The 16,760-nt window shown below is 44.2% G+C and overlaps 1 protein-coding gene across 5 annotated transcripts in view; it reads right to left on the reverse strand.

Annotated features, from left to right (window-relative positions):
* The window catches only part of LOC135557839 (pleckstrin homology domain-containing family A member 7-like), a 141,227-nt gene extending 127,379 nt beyond the window's left edge, over positions 1-13,848 (reverse strand). For 4 of the 5 annotated variants that reach the window (XM_064991516.1, XM_064991524.1, XM_064991506.1 and 1 more), the window contains exons 1-3: positions 13,727-13,848; positions 13,553-13,629; positions 13,383-13,440 (exon numbers count right to left, since the gene is read on the reverse strand). In XM_064991516.1, the coding sequence (XP_064847588.1) occupies positions 13,383-13,440; positions 13,553-13,629; positions 13,727-13,809 (218 nt within the window). In that variant the 5' untranslated portion in view covers positions 13,810-13,848. The remainder of the gene's footprint in view (positions 1-13,382; positions 13,441-13,552; positions 13,630-13,726) is intronic. The other variant, XM_064991534.1, reaches the window with a different exon arrangement.
* Between the last annotated feature and the right edge of the window lie 2,912 nt (positions 13,849-16,760).

Genomic DNA, 16,760 nt, shown 5'->3' on the forward strand with positions numbered 1-16,760 from the left:
GGAGAGCACTATAGCCCCTGTACCTCTGCTGCAGCTCCACTGCAAACAGCTTCTGTCAAAACAGGAAATCGTAAAAAGTCTTGTCACAGCAAAGGGCCCTGCCACAGCCTCTGCCTACTGCCTCCAAAAATTCAGAATAATCATTACACCCTCGTTCTCCAAACATCAGGGAGGGAGAGAGCCAGGGAGAGCGGGCCAGACTATCCTGCCTCTCCTCTCAGCACATCACACACACATCGCTAGAGCTGTCAGTTCAGCCCACACACGGACTGTCAAAGTGCTTGTGAGTTTAACAGCATTACATGAAAGTTGACCAGCTACGCAAGAGACGTATTTGTTTTGATTATGATTTAGCTGAGTGATGAAACACTGTATCACCTAACAAATCCAAGTATGTATTTGGGGATGGGAAAGTGACTACCTGGTAATGCTGCTGATGCCATGGTGGTGAGTAGCATGCAGGTGAATGGAGGTTGACACACAATGCAGAAGAGCCCGGTCATTCACTGATTACAGCCTTCAGCATGACAAGGAGCGATTCCAGAGTGTTTGGAGAGCTTGACATACACACTGGGGGGGGGGCTAGACAAAGAGAGGAGACTAAACCCTCTCAGAATCACTAATGGCAGGTGAAGGTCACAGCATGGTCTTAACAAACAGCTGAGAGAGGAGTAGGACAAGGACTGTTATTTACACACTGGATCAGACAGACAGCACATCTCACCAACATGCTGAAGTGTAAGAGACAGGGGTTGAGGATTCTTTGTAGCCATCATAGCCAATGCATACAGAGATGTGTGTGTGTACTTGGAAACAAATGGAAAAGCCACCCTGCAGTCTGACCGCCCATAGATGCCCTGGGCTGAATGAAACAGCCACAAGGTTGAGCAGTGGGAACTGTGGAATTCCACTTCTCAGCATGAAACCTTGAAACACCACTACTGGTATGTAAGAGTGGGTAGCAGTATAGTTTCAGACTAGCCAGAGAAAGGACTATGAAAACTGTAGATTATTGGCCCAAATCCCAGGGGGGCATAACTGCTTCATATAACCTAGAATTTTTGACCTCACCCTCTCACCTTCCCCCCCTACTCACAAGGCAGGCAATACGCTCGACCTCATCTTTACTAGATGCTGTTCTTCCACTAACCTCATTGCAACTCCCCTCCAAGTCTCCGACCACTACCTTGTATCCTTTTCCCTCTCGCTCTCATCCAACACTTCCCACACTGCCCCTACTCGGATGGTATCGCGCCGTCCCAACCTTCGCTCTCTCTCCCCCGCTACTCTCTCCTCTTCCATCCTATCATCTCTTCCCTCTGCTCATACCTTCTCCAACCTTTCTCCTGAGTCTGCCTCCTCAACCCTCCTCTCTTCCCTTTCTGCATCCTTTGACTCTCTATGTCCCCTATCCTCCAGGCCGGCTCGGTCCTCCCCTCCCGCTCCGTGGCTCGATGACTCATTGCGAGCTCACAGAACAGAGCTCCGGGCAGCCGAGCGGAAATGGAGGAAAACTCGCCTCCCTGCGGACCTGGCATCCTTTCACTCCCTCCTCTCTACATTTTCCTCCTCTGTCTCTGCTGCTAAAGCCACTTTCTACCACTCTAAATTCCAAGCATCTGCCTCTAACCCTAGGAAGCTCTTTGCCACCTTCTCCTCCCTCCTGAATCCTCCTCCCCCTCCCCCCCCTCCTCCCTCTCTGCAGATGACTTCGTCAACCATTTTGAAAAGAAGGTCGACGACATCCGATCCTCGTTTGCTAAGTCAAACGACACCGCTGGTTCTGCTCACACTGCCCTACCCTGTGCTCTGACCTCTTTCTCCCCTCTCTCTCCAGATGAAATCTCGCTTCTTGTGACGGCCGGCCGCCCAACAACCTGCCCGCTTGACCCTATCCCCTCCTCTCTTCTCCAGACCATTTCCGGGGACCTTCTCCCTTACCTCACCTCGCTCATCAACTCATCCCTGACCGCTGGCTACGTCCCTTCCGTCTTCAAGAGAGCGAGAGTTGCACCCCTTCTGAAAAAACCTACACTCGATCCCTCCGATGTCAACAACTACAGACCAGTATCCCTTCTTTCTTTTCTCTCCAAAACTCTTGAACGTGCCGTCCTTGGCCAGCTCTCCCGCTATCTCTCTCAGAATGACCTTCTTGATCCAAATCAGTCAGGTTTCAAGACTAGTCATTCAACTGAGACTGCTCTTCTCTGTATCACGGAGGCGCTCCGCACTGCTAAAGCTAACTCTCTCTCCTCTGCTCTCATCCTTCTAGACCTATCGGCTGCCTTCGATACTGTGAACCATCAGATCCTCCTCTCCACCCTCTCCGAGTTGGGCATCTCCGGCGCGGCCCACGCTTGGATTGCGTCCTACCTGACAGGTCGCTCCTACCAGGTGGCGTGGCGAGAATCTGTCTCCTCGCCACGCGCTCTCACCACTGGTGTCCCCCAGGGCTCTGTTCTAGGCCCTCTCCTATTCTCGCTATACACCAAGTCACTTGGCTCTGTCATAACCTCACATGGTCTCTCCTATCATTGCTATGCAGACGACACACAATTAATCTTCTCCTTTCCCCCTTCTGATGACCAGGTGGCGAATCGCATCTCTGCATGTCTGGCAGACATATCAGTGTGGATGACGGATCACCACCTCAAGCTGAACCTCGGCAAGACGGAGCTGCTCTTCCTCCCGGGGAAGGACTGCCCGTTCCATGATCTCGCCATCACGGTTGACAACTCCATTGTGTCCTCCTCCCAGAGCGCTAAGAACCTTGGCGTGATCCTGGACAACACCCTGTCGTTCTCAACCAACATCATGGCGGTGGCCCGTTCCTGTAGGTTCATGCTCTACAACATCCGCAGAGTACGACCCTGCCTCACACAGGAAGCGGCGCAGGTCCTAATCCAGGCACTTGTCATCTCCCGTCTGGATTACTGCAACTCGCTGTTGGCTGGGCTCCCTGCCTGTGCCATTAAACCCCTACAACTCATCCAGAACGCCGCAGCCCGTCTGGTGTTCAACCTTCCCAAGTTCTCTCACGTCACCCCGCTCCTCCGCTCTCTCCACTGGCTTCCAGTTGAAGCTCGCATCCGCTACAAGACCATGGTGCTTGCCTACGGAGCTGTGAGGGGAACGGCACCGCAGTACCTCCAGGCTCTGATCAGGCCCTACACCCAAGCAAGGGCACTGCGTTCATCCACCTCTGGCCTGCTCGCCTCCCTACCATTGAGGAAGTACAGTTCCCGCTCAGCCCAGTCAAAACTGTTCGCTGCTCTGGCCCCCAATGGTGGAACAAACTCCCTCACGACGCCAGGACAGCGGAGTCAATCACCACCTTCCGGAGACACCTGAAACCCCACCTCTTCAAGGAATACCTAGGATAAGATAAGTAATCCTTCTCACCACCCCCCCCCTTAATGATTTAGATGCACTATTGTAAAGTGGCTGTTCCACTGGATGTCAGAAGGTGAATTCACCAATTTGTAAGTCGCTCTGGATAAGAGCGTCTGCTAAATGACTTAAATGTAATGTAAATGTAGAATAAAATACCTTCACAGAAAAAGGATATTTACTCTGCGGTCAATCTTTCTGCATATGAGAGAAGTTTAACAGCTCTTTGAAAGGAGTTTTCAACTTTATATTAGTTTCAATGGGATAACAGCAGTTAAACCCACCACCAGTCTACTGCATTGAGAGCAGCTTGGCTGCGGCTGATACAGGGAGGTCTGTCTGATTGGTATTCAGTGGCATGATTCTTATCACTCCCCTGTCATCTCTCCATCTGCCACTTGACACAGAAATATCTGAATTTCAATCAATTCCATCGTCCTTGGAGCAAACATGACATTAATGGACAAATTCCACACTGTCCAGACCATCTTACCTACAGTTCATCCACCTGAGGGAATCAGGACTTAGTTCTGGGTGGTCAATTGAACTGTTATGAGGCCATAATGATTAAAGTAATGAAAGTGCATTCTGTGTCTGTGTGAATATAGGCTTTCCTAGAAAGCACACCACACCTGCCAACACGGAGTCATAACAAAGACAGAAATGACAGCCATCAACACGTTGCTGTAAGAATAAAATAGAAGTGTGTTTCCTTAGAATTACCTTCCAGAAAGATTCAACACGACTCCTTCTTCCTGTGGCTCGAGGATGAAAGGAACAGTTGGGGATACACTTTAAAAGGAAGTAGTTTTTTTACACTATTAAAAACTGATCCACTAGGGTCAAGCAGCCCCAATGAAAGGAGAAGTACAAAGGACAGCTAAAGTTCTTCCACTCTCTGTGGCAGTTTGAAAGTCAGCACTGAATTGCAAAGGTATTTTTGGCAGTTTCAAAATCACTCAAGAGTTGAATACAGGTACTGGTGTAACCGTCAAATACTGTTGAATTTGCTACACTTGACTAGGTTTGCTGAGCAGATTAACCTTGTCATCTGCATTGACGGAGATGATCATTACAGAACAAGGGGATCTTGGTATGCTGAGGCCAAAGGTCAACTAAAGCATTGTGACGTTAGTTTGTAGCCTTCCTTCACTTGGATCTCTGCACCGGTGAAGCGTGGATTTGCTGTATGCAGAAAGAGAATGGTTTATTAGTGGAGCCTAGAGATAAATGCCTGTGGGGAAACTGAGCTGCCTTTAATCTCCATTTAAAGTGTTTTGCTTCACTTCACGGCTAATTAACTCATTGTTCCCAGAGTGCCGTTATACCACAGAACAGACTATACCAATTAGAAGACTGGAGGAAGGTGGCAAATAAACAGATCTGAGATAAATAAAAGATTGAAGGAACCATAATTTCTTATTAGGTACAAAAGTGGAGGGATATAGAAGAGAGGGAGTCTGTGTGGGTCTATATGGATATCGTACACTTCCCCCTGTCAGTCCCGCAGGTTTGCAAACCCCAAACAATAGCAACATTGTCCCAACAGGACACCATTGTACCTCAATTGGATCATTTCTCCCCTGGGGGAGCTATAGAGTTGCACTTTTCCCAAAGCGCCGACTGCTCCAGCTATATGTTTTCTGGGGGAAAAACTGGGAAAACCACTTCAAAGGCTCTAGTGTAGCTACTTAAAACAAAGTGAAAGAACATATCTTCAGAGTAGATTTGATCAAAATAAATACCTCTCTCAGTTTGAGTAGAAAGAATTTTAAAAGAAATGCAAGTCAGGAATATAGTGCCAGATTAAAGTAACAGCCAAAGAGCCCTGGTCCACTCAGACAGGAGAGGTTATCTAACTAACCCACCATGTTAGAGAGCACTAGGCAGACATCCATTCCTCCACTGACCTACATGTAAATTAATGTGAGTTTTACTACGACCGCACTGCCAGTCTCAACAATCCATTCTTTGTACTCTAACTCCGCTAGTTTCCACCAGCAACCTGCTACACAACCAGCAGACCGTTGTCACGACAGCGCCATGTGGACTTGGATTCCGCTCAGCCTGTCACAGCATGCTCCATGGAAAGCAGGGGGGAGGAGGGAAGAGGGGACCCCAAAAGCCTATACAGACAGCTCCATCCAATGATGGAGTGTGATGGAATGATGATGGGAGACTTCAACCTAAAGTGCTACTGTTTGGATGAAACCTCAACCACATCTATGTCAGTCATGGAGTAAATATGACTGGTTTAAAAAAAGTTTCTCTTTTTGACAGGGGCTATCAGTCATAACGCTTGACTTCACAGTTGACTGTCATATTTCTGAGAGACTGGAGGTTTGATGAATTAACCAGCCCATGCCTCCACTCATAGTGTTTAATTAGCTGAGTGCGAGGGTGACCGGGCAGGCAGGTGGGTTATGCATTCAACGACTCGCCCATAATTACCTTAAAGACACATGGCGCCGTCCAAGATGGCAGTAAATCAAATTAAACTCCACTGTGAAGTATTGAAGAGCCCACCATTAGGTGAAAATAACAGAAGCCACATCAGCAGAAATTAATGATTCCCCAATGAGGGATAATAAAGAGGCCAAGCACATCACAAGGACAAACTCAACATCTCTCATTGGCTGTTCCAAGACATGAACACATGTTCATATTAAATGGTTAAAGAAATTTTAAAAGTCCTTGGTTGCACATGTAGTTACTTGGAAACTACAGTTCCAGACCTGGTGTAATTACATGCAACTACACTGCAGTAACTAACTGATTTGATTAACCTTAGGTAAAGTAGCAGTAGAGTGGAACAAAGAACACAAGAGTGTGTCAAGTTTGAATTGTGTTGAAACCACAGCGATACTTTATGTGAATTCTAATGTGAGAAGAGGGTTGTAGGACAGTCGTAACTTGGCCTGTCCCTGTCGTCTGCTGTTACCTAACCCACCAATGTTAAAACAGCACAATGACAAAGACACAATGTCCAGCTAGTGCCAGAGAAGAAGACCAAAACAGGATCCTTGCTTCCATCAAGTCATTTCAGCAACAAATAACCAATTGATTTTACAGCCAAGCTGACAGTTGGGCCATCATAGATCTCCGGGTTGGCCTGTTGTTCTCTTTTCTCAGCGGCCAGAGAGACGGGCACAATGACTCCCTTCATGCAGCACACAATCAAAGTGTCAGCTATAACACATTTCTGCAATCATTTTCTTTGCCCTGTTAAAAACCCACATGTCTGAATGCCAGCTTCCTGCCTCAGTCATTTCTATAGTGTTTACATAAGGTGCGTTGAATTGTCTGTGTTATTGTCTGAGTCCTCCATCTCAGAGCAACACATTTCCAATGCAACATAGGGAGCAAGACAGTGGCACAGACAATCTATGATATGATCTTGCACTGGGCTGTTTAGTTGGCAGGTGTGAGGACATGGATATCAGTGCCTTACATACAGGTGCTGTGCTGAATGAGCTATACTCCCACGGTCCCACCAGACTAAGTCTGTCTGAGACTACTGAGGAACACACCAGACTTGAATGGGCATCCACCCATCCACACCAGCGTTGCTAAGCACTAGAAAGCATCTGTCTGCAACCACAGAACACTTTCATTAGTTATCAATGAGTTATTACAACTGCTTTGAGTCAGGAGATATTAACAATATTAACACAATCGTGTTATACTGAGGCTCATGTTTGTGCTGTGTGCCGCTTGGAACAGACTGTTTGCTCCCAATAATTTCCTACATTCAACAAACTATTCACACAAACAAGAATACAACCATAGCAGTACAAAGCACTTTATGGCAGGCTCTCTGATTGGGGCAAGTGAGGCAAACTAAGAGGCATGACTGTGGACAGACTTGCCAGTGTTTTCCAAAAGTCAGACAAATAGAAAAAGTAGCCAGCCAGACGCTCAACATTTTTTGCCAAAAGAGCTCTATTTTTGTGGCCTGGGTGATGAAACGGAGGAAGTGACAGATATAGCGGAGGCAATCAATGAAATGGTGCTGTCCAGGTGAGTCCAGTGAAGCGCGTAACGATGGTGACAGATGTGCGTAATGATGAGCAGCTTGGCGGCCTCGACCACCAGAGGGGCGGAGCGGGTGCAGACGTGACAGTCTAGGGCCTCGTTGATCACAACTATTTTCTAAGTAAAGAGAACATTAAACCTTTTAAACATTTAACCTGTTTCTTGAGATTGAAGTCTTATTTACAGTTTTACTGCAATATATGCCATAATAATGTTATTCAAATTATATATTTTATTAAAACAAAAATAGAGTAAATACATTTAAAAAAGGTTTGTCTGTCCAGGTTTTATTTATTTTTTATTTAAATTAACTCATTGGAGTTCGAAATTCACAACAATGTTTAAACCACATCAGACCACTTGAGGATTTTAGGGTGTAATTACCCTTTAATTAAAGTGTGCACCTAGCAAGGGGTTGTTGTTTAGCTGCGTTTGTAGCAAAAGTGATGAGTTTGCAAAACAAATACCCATCGGATCAATAAAAATAATGATATCATTCTGCCAGGAAAGAATATGCTACTTTGCAGTTAACATTTAATGTTTTTGGGGAAAATGTTTAATGTTTTTTGGGCCTTTCCATCTACCAGAAGACTGTTTTTATTAACTTCATCGCTAATGGCTAGACTCACGCAACATACACACACAGGGGTAAGCATGGCACACCGGTATTTGGAGATTCTCTCATTTTGCAGATCTTCTCAAGATCTGTCAAGTTGTATGGGGAGCGTCGCTGTACAGCTATTTTCAGGTCTCTCCAGAGATGTTTGATCAGGTTCAAGTCTGGGCTCTGGCTGGCCCACTCAAGGACATTCAGAGATTTGTTTTCCGAAGCCACTCTTGCATTGTCTTGGCTGTGTGTTTAGGGTCATTGTCCTGTTGGAAGGTGAACCTTCGCCCCAGTCTGTGGTCCTGAACACTCAGGAGCAGGATTTCATCAAGGATCTCGCTGTACTTTGCTCTGTTCATCTTTGCCTTGATCTGGACTTGTCTCCCAGTCCCTGCCGCTGAAAAACATACCCACAGCATGATACTATCACCACCATACTTCACCATAGGGATGGTACCAGGTTTCCTCCAGATGTGAAGTTGGTCAGAGTCCTCCAAGCGGGCTGTCATTTGCCTTTTACTGAGGAGTGGCTTCCGTCTGGCTGCTCTACCATAAAGGCCTGATTGGTGGAGTGCTGCAGAGATGGTTGTCCTTCTGGAAGGTTCTCCCATTGCCAAAGGGGAACTCTGGAACTCTGACAGAGTTACCATCGGGTTCTTGGTCACCTCCCTGACCAAGGCCCTTCTCCCCCGATTGCTCAGTTTGGCCTGGCCGGCCAGCTCTAGGAAGAGTCTTGGGGGTTCCAAACTCCTTCCATTTAAGAATGATGGAGGCCACTGTGTTCTTGGGGACCTTCAATGCTGCAGACAATTTTTCAAACCCTTCCCCAGATCTGTGCCTAGACACAATCCTGTCTTGGAGCTCTACGGACAATTCCTTCAACCTCATAGCTTGGTTTTTGCTCTGACAACTGTGGGACATTATATAGACAGGTGTGTGCCTTTCCAAATCAAGTCCAATCAATTAAATTTACCACAGGTGGACTCCAATCAAGTTGTAGAAACATCTCAAGGATGATCAATGGAAAAAGGATGCACCTGAGCTAAATTGAGTCTCATGGCAAAGGGTCTAAATACTAGGTATTTAGTAAATAAGGTATGTTTTTTTTGTTTTTATACATTTGCAAACATTTCTAAAAACCTGTTCTTGATTTGTCTTTATGGGGTATTGTGTGTAGATTGATGAAGGAAATAAATAATTTTATCAATTTTAGAATAAGGCTATAACGTATCAAAATGTGGAAAAGGGGTCTGAATACTTTTCAAATTCACAAGCATCATTCCTCTCTGTAAGAAATTTGACCGCAACCAGAGATCTATATGAGGAGATGCTCATGTCTCCACCCTAACAATGGGAGTAGTTGTCCCAAAGGCGGGAAGACAGGCGACAAGCTTAGGTCCAAAATAAGCCCACAGACATGCATTGGGCATGTTTTGGACAGATTTCGGTGACAGGGAAACCTCTCCCTTCGCCTCTTCCTCTCTGCTACTTTTCCCCATTATTGCTTGCTTTCTGACTGACAGGCACCTATCCTTTCAATAGATCGCTAGAAGATGCATATCGTTCATTCTAGCAGGAGAGGGCTCGACGGACTAGCGAATTGAAACTGTTAAATGAAAAGTAGCCTAGTTAAAATGAAGTGGAAAATGTAGGCGGCTGAAAATGTGTCTGTAACTGGCTAATAAGCTGACAGCCGGAGCTAATGGAAAACACTGACTCAAAGCCAGTACAGTATGAAGGCTAAAACTGCTTATCCAATAGAAATTGGCTAAGCTCATGCGTATAAAAACCGTCATCGGGTCTAACAGTCATTTTGCGCCAAACTCTGCATGTGCAGGAGGTCAAATCAAAGCCACTCCTTCGATAGTCGTTTTTGACAAAAAAGAAAGTGTCAATTTGTCTAACTACTGATGACATTGGCTCGAATCTAGGTTGTGCTGCTAGATTGAGAAAATTAACCATAAAGGAAGCATTTTTTTTCCCTTCTCAAACCCCGGCCTGGTCCGTTTGGTCTGTTTCACAAGTGTTCCCGGAAGTCCCGCGATGTTGCGCCTCTGGGTTTAATAACTCTGTGAATGAGTTGCTACCCACCAGAAACCAATGGTGGGAGGAGTCATCCTTCCATTGGTTCACAATGAGGGACCACTGCTCATGCATTCTCTATGTCTACACTTGCTTTACAGTATCAATCAGATGTATTTTTACATCAGCAGATGTCACAAAGTGCTATACAGAAACCCAGTCTAAAACCCCGAACAACAAGCAATGCAGATGTATAAGCACGTGGCTAGGAAAAGTAGACTTGTCAGTTGTCATTGTTAACTTAATCAGTTGGTTTTCAGAGTGGTCTGTTATCTGCTCTGTGTGTTTCTCCCTTTTCCAGGGACCCATCTGCTACACACTGGAGGCCAGAGCCTACAGAATTGATTCCAATCAACAATCATGATGTGAAACACTGCAGAAGGAAATACCCAGCTAGATAATGCAAATGGCTCTCTACTGAGTGTCTGGGTAAACAAATAAAATAATGTAGAGAGAGTGAGTGGTTTAATGTTACTTCTACAAATATAGCACAGCCTGTTAGTAGCCAAGAGAAAGGTGAATACTGACAGAATGCTCTGGTAGATATGGTGGATTGGTTTTTGGGAGCCATAATCATTTTCTGTATAGAGAAAGTGTGACTTTAGGGATCCTGTTCTCGCTGCCTCAAGACTAATCATGCTATACATCTGTCACCATTAGGTCACAGACACACAGGCCCCTCTCATGCCCATTTCTCAGCCACACACACACAAACAGCTAATGGAGAGAGTAGAGGTCTTGCATATTGGAGGGTGTGAGCTGAATTTCAATAGATTTCTTTCAGTCCTGATTGGCATTGCCCTTTATTTTCTAAATGATGTGGGCAGAAAGCAAGAGTTAATTGGCATGAGAACTTCAACAGAGCATCAATATAGCCTGTCAACCTATTGTGATGTCTGTAATCAAATCACAATATATTGTGATGCAAAACTGAACCACACATGTTCAAACACTCCATGCAGGTGTATCCGTGGGACAGATGGGAAATTACATCACATCAGTGTGTGTGTCGTAAAGCAGCATCGTGTGTGTTCAGTCCTCTCTCTTCCTCAAACACAGATGCTCTAAATAGTAAGAAAGTACATTTAAAGTAGGATATTATCGAGCTACAGATCCTGAAGATAAGCAAACATGACCTTACTCCAAACAATATAGGATTAGGTTACGTTGGTCAAACACAATCATTTTTTTTTCATTCAACTCACCTTTGGGGATTGCTGTCAAAATAACAGGAAATGCATTTCAAGGTGCTGGTTTATAATAGGCCTGGGTCATTTCTGTCTGAAACCTAAAGTAAGCATAGGCTACTGATGCATAGGTTAGGCTAAAAGTGTAAAGACAGCAGTCTATGATTTTACAAAACTATAGGTAACTGACTTAATATATCATAACAAAATGGTCCTGAAAAATACAATTAGTGGTTGGCAATCAGTGGAGGCTCCTCAGAGGAAAAAGAGGAGGACATAAAAATAGTAAAACATTTAAAAAGTTATACTAAATATAATCATGTCACCAAATAATTGATTAAAACACACTATTTTGCAAAGAAGGTCTCCAGTAGAACCATGCTGTAGCCGGAGGACAGCTAGCTTCCGTCCTCCTCTGGGTACATTGACTTCAATACAAAACCTAGGAGGCTCATGTTTCCCTTCCATAGAAATTATGACAACTCCGAAAGACATCCTCCAACCTATCAGAGCTCTTGCAGCATGATTTGACATGTTGTCCACCCAATCAAAGGATTAGATAATTAATCTAGTACCGAAAGCATAGGCTACAGCTAGCTAGTACTGCAGTGTATAAAATGTGGTGAGTAGTTGACTCAGAGAGATAAAGACAGTAGTTGAACAGTTTTGAACAAAATAACTTATTCCAAAATGAAAGAGAAGCAAGAGAGAAATAGAGAGGAGATTTTCATTTTAATATTTTCTCAATTTCAGTTTCACTTAAAGTTACTTAGCTAGCTAGTTTAGCCTACTGGAACACCCTGCTCAAACAGAGGGATGCTATGTTAGCTATCTGGCTATGACTATCCAACACATGGAACTCTTCCAAGTCAAGGTAAGCTTTTGGATTTACTAATTTAATTCCAGCGGGGCTGCCGGTGTAACTGCTTACTGACTGTACACTAACGTTACTGTATTATATTGTAGTGGGTTTACTAACGTGTCAGTTCAATTAGCTATGCTGACTATGACGTTACTTTAGCTAATATGTGACAACGATGTTGCTGTGTGTAGAGGTTTGGCTTGATGTGCTGTGCATTGAAGTCCAGAAGCAAAGGGAAGAGGTGAGAAGAGAGTGCATAGATGCTAGAATGATTACAATGTGCCTGCTATGTAAGTGAACTGTGTTAACGCATGGTCAGGGGTGTGTCTATTCATTCCACCTATTCTGTTGAAAAAAAACATCTTAAAACGGAAGCAAACTGAACAAAACAGGGATAAACATACCTGAATTTGTCCAACAGAAACTCTAGTTTGCAACTGTTGGACTAATGATTACACCCTATATCAGCAAGCAAGAGTGTGCAAGGCTGTATTGAATGTCACTGTCTGTCACCTCAAATGTCTCTTGACCTGTGTGCAATTCATAGGCTAGGTTGTAGCAACCTCATGATGAGTATAGGGAAAATTTTAGTATCATGTAGTAGCCTAAACCTATTGCTGTTACATTGAACTGGGTGAATGGAATATGAATTGACAGTCATCCAATTTGCTGTAATATAATAAGGCCAAGATCATGGAAAGGAAAAAAAAAAACTCTTAAACGGCTCTGACCGCCACTGTTGGCAATGACATTGCAAGATAGTGTATCATATAAAGCCTGAATAGCCTAACATAGCAGAAATCCCTGAGTAAACATTTGCATGAAGTTGTAGGCTATGCTATACAGCATGTGTTATCGTTCAACTTGTAGCCTAATAGTGGTCTCATAAAGGGCTCGTCAGGAGCAATAGGCTCTCTCTGAATTTCTGTCACATTCGGAAAACCTAATCAACAAACCAATGCGTTCTGTCATTGTGCAACATTGTATCCATGAACACCTGGGGTATTTTTATGTGTAACCGTGAGAAAGAAAGTGATGGTTTGCATTGCAACGTCATCATTGCTCAACCCGCTGCAATTGATGCATTTAAAAGACTGCATGCCTTCAAGCGTGCTACCGACACAACAATACTCCTACAGCTATGAGCTATTTGAGCTCGAATCGGACGTTATTGGAGTCACGCACATCCCATACATTAACAACATAAAGCTGCACTCACTCAATAAAGTAGCTGGCCCCCTCGTCCGAGAATCCTTCTTCCCATCCCAGTGGTAAATCTAAAACATGAATACAATGGGCTGCGTGAATCTATACAGATCTATAATGGTAGGCTAAAGCACAATGTGCACAGCAGTCATGAAATATCGTATTATTAATTCCTGCGCGTACCTGATCGTATCATGTGTCCAGAGTTGACAGGTTCACACGTTCGAGGATGGAGCCAAGTAGTGCTGTGAGTTTTATCACTGAAAGAAAGACACCTGTTACTGGACGAGGATAACTGCGCAATTAACCCGTTTCATCAGTAAAACTTAAAGTTAAATCATCACAGTGCATGCTCACCTGATGAAGAAGACCCTACCATCTCGATAAACTCCATAGGACCAGTGGTCAGGTAGAGTGTCCCGCCCGAGCGGTGCCGCCATGATCCCGGCTTCTTGTTCAAGCTATTTCATGCTCTAAATCCCCTCCGCAGAATTTTCAGACCAATGATCACCGCTAGGGCTGTATACTTTTAAAGGGGAAGACCAAACTTGTAAAAAGTCCTAAAGCCAGCGCGTCTTGGTGCCCCTTTTAGCCGACGAAAAGGGGGGTAGACATACCAACGCGTGCGTGGTTGGATGTGGTTGAATCAAATGCGGTGCGTAAAACATGGTTCTCCAATTCAGTTCAATCAAGCGCAGTATTGTTATGCATCACAAGGGTGCAGCTACAGTAATTACACATAAGGAATGCGTTTAAAAGATTTCAGCATTAACACCCTGTTATTTGAGGAGATTAACATTCCTAAACAATAGTCCATCACACGTAAATTCCAAAACTCAACTGAACGATTTTTCCTGCAGTAATGACGTCACCCACAGTAGCCTAAACTACAAATTATATAGCATTTCCTGATGAATCTAAGATAGCCTTTAAGCCTATGGCCTGTGGAACATACAGGTAGCTGGCAAAATAAAGACAACACCAACATATAGTGCCTAAATAGGGCGTTGGTCCACCACGAGCCGCCAGTACGGCTTCAATGCGCCTTAGCATAGATGTGTTTGGATCTTTATTGGAGGGATGCGATATTCCATTATTTATTGTTTTGTTGATGGTGGGGGATGCTCAGGTTCATAATCTCCCATACAGTATTCACACCAATCGATTTTTTCCCCACAATTTGTTACGTTGCAGCCTTATTCTAAAATTGATTAAATTATTTTTTCCACTCATACATCTACACATAATATTCCAAAATGACAAAGCATTATGCTCCATTGTTAAGAATTAAAAACATAAATATCTTATTTACACAAGTGTTCATACCATTTGCTATGATTCTCGAAATTGTCCTCAGGTGCATCCTGTTTCCATTGACCATCCTTGAGATGTTTCTACAACTTGATTGGAATCCACCGGTGCAAAATGCAATTGATTGGACATAATTTGGAAAGCAACACACCTGTCTATATAAGGTCCCACAGTAGACAGTGCATGTCAGAGCAAAAACCAAGCCGTGAGGTCAAAAGGAATTGTCCATATAGCTCCGAGACAGATCTGGGGAAGGGTAACAAAAAATGTCTGCAGCATTGAAGGTCCCCAAGTACACAATGGCCTCCATCATTCTTAAATGGAAGAAGTTTGGAACCATCAATACTCTTCCTAGAGCTGGTTGCCCTGTGGAGGTGGGAGAACCTTCCAGAAGGACAACCATCTTTGCAGCACTCCACCAATCAGGCCTTTATGGTAGAGTGGCCAGACGGAAGCCCACTCCTCAGTAAAAGGTACATGACAACCCACTTGGAGTTTGCCAAAAGGCACCTTATGACCATGAAGAACAAGATTCTCTGGTCTGATGAAACCAAGATTGAACTCTTTTGCCTGAATGCCAAGCTTCACGTCTGGAGGAAACCTGGCACCATCGCTACGGTGAAGCATGATGGTGGCAGCATCATGCTGTGGGTATGTTTTTCAGTGGCAGGGACTGGGAGACTAGTCAGGATTGAGGGAAGGATGAACAGAGCAAAGTACAGAGAGATGCTTGATGAAAACCTTCTCCAGAGCGCTCAGGACCTCCGACTGGGATGAAGTTTCACCTTCCAACATGACGACAACCCTAAGTACACAGACAAGGCAGCAGTGGCTTTGGGACAAGTCTCTAAATGTACTTGAGTGGGCCAGCCAGAGCCCGGACTTGAACCTGATCGAACATTTCTGGAGATAGCTGAAAATAGCTGTGCAGCAAAGCTCCCAATCCAACCTGACAGAGCTTGAGAGGATCTGCAGAGAAAAATGGGAGAAACTCCCCAAATACAGGTGTGCCAAACTTGTAGCGTCCTACCCAAGAAGACTCAAGGCGGTAATCGCTGCCAAATTTGCTTCAACAAAGTACTGAGTAAAAGGTCTGAATACTTTTCTAAAGGCACTGAGATCTCCTCTTCCAACCATGAGTAGCCAAAATAATGGCCAACATTTTTATACACGACCCTAAGCATGAAGGGATGTTAGTTGCTTAATTTACTCAGAAACCACATGTGGAAGTAATGCTTTTAATATACTTTGTATCCCTCATTTAGTCAAGAGTTTCCTTTATTTTGGCAGTTACCTGTAAGGTTATGGAACATTTGTGCCACTTTCACGTGGTAGTCGGAAATTAATTTCTGACTTGCTAATTGGTTGTAGTATAGACTTGCCGCCAGGGGTGTCATGCACCCCAAAAATCTGAGGCACAAAGTAGGTGAAGAAGTCTTGGGGGTGGTCCAGAGGGGGGGGCATTTTTCATACACCTGAAACAGCATTTTTCCTGCAATTTAGAGACAATCATTATACTTAAATCTGTCATGTATATTTTTCTGCATATCTATGCATACTTCTTGAGCTGTCTGTATCATCCTGACTTGTGCTAAAAAATAAAATTTAAGAAACCTGCTAATTTGCATCTCTGCTAAAATCTGTGTAAAAGAGTGAAAGGAATGTGTCTTATTCAGTACATTGTTATTGCTTGCTTTTCTAAAGTCTAGAAACCTTGCCAGCAGACATGCCAGCTAAGATATTTAGACCATCTCTAACTTGATAGCCTGAAATGGCTTCTTGGTAGCTAGTTACAGGTTTGGGAGATTGGGAATCTATCTGGGCTAGTTAAAGCCAACTTCATAAAATTGGTGGTGGCTACTACAGAGAAACAACAGGACAAATCTGATGGGTATGATGCTTCTGCGTACCGCTTTCAACCAGTTAGCAAGTAGTACGTTTCCTAGTTACAACCAGCACGTGAACGCGGCATATGTACATATAAATTGGCCATAAATACAGCTAGGGCATTATAACCTGTACAAAGTTTGCGTTGTTAATCTATAACACTGGACACTGTTACGTTCGTCGGATGAATTAA

The sequence above is a fragment of the Oncorhynchus masou genome, chromosome 2, assembly GCF_036934945.1.
Source record: "Oncorhynchus masou masou isolate Uvic2021 chromosome 2, UVic_Omas_1.1, whole genome shotgun sequence".
NCBI classification, from domain to species: Eukaryota; Metazoa; Chordata; class Actinopteri; order Salmoniformes; family Salmonidae; genus Oncorhynchus; species Oncorhynchus masou.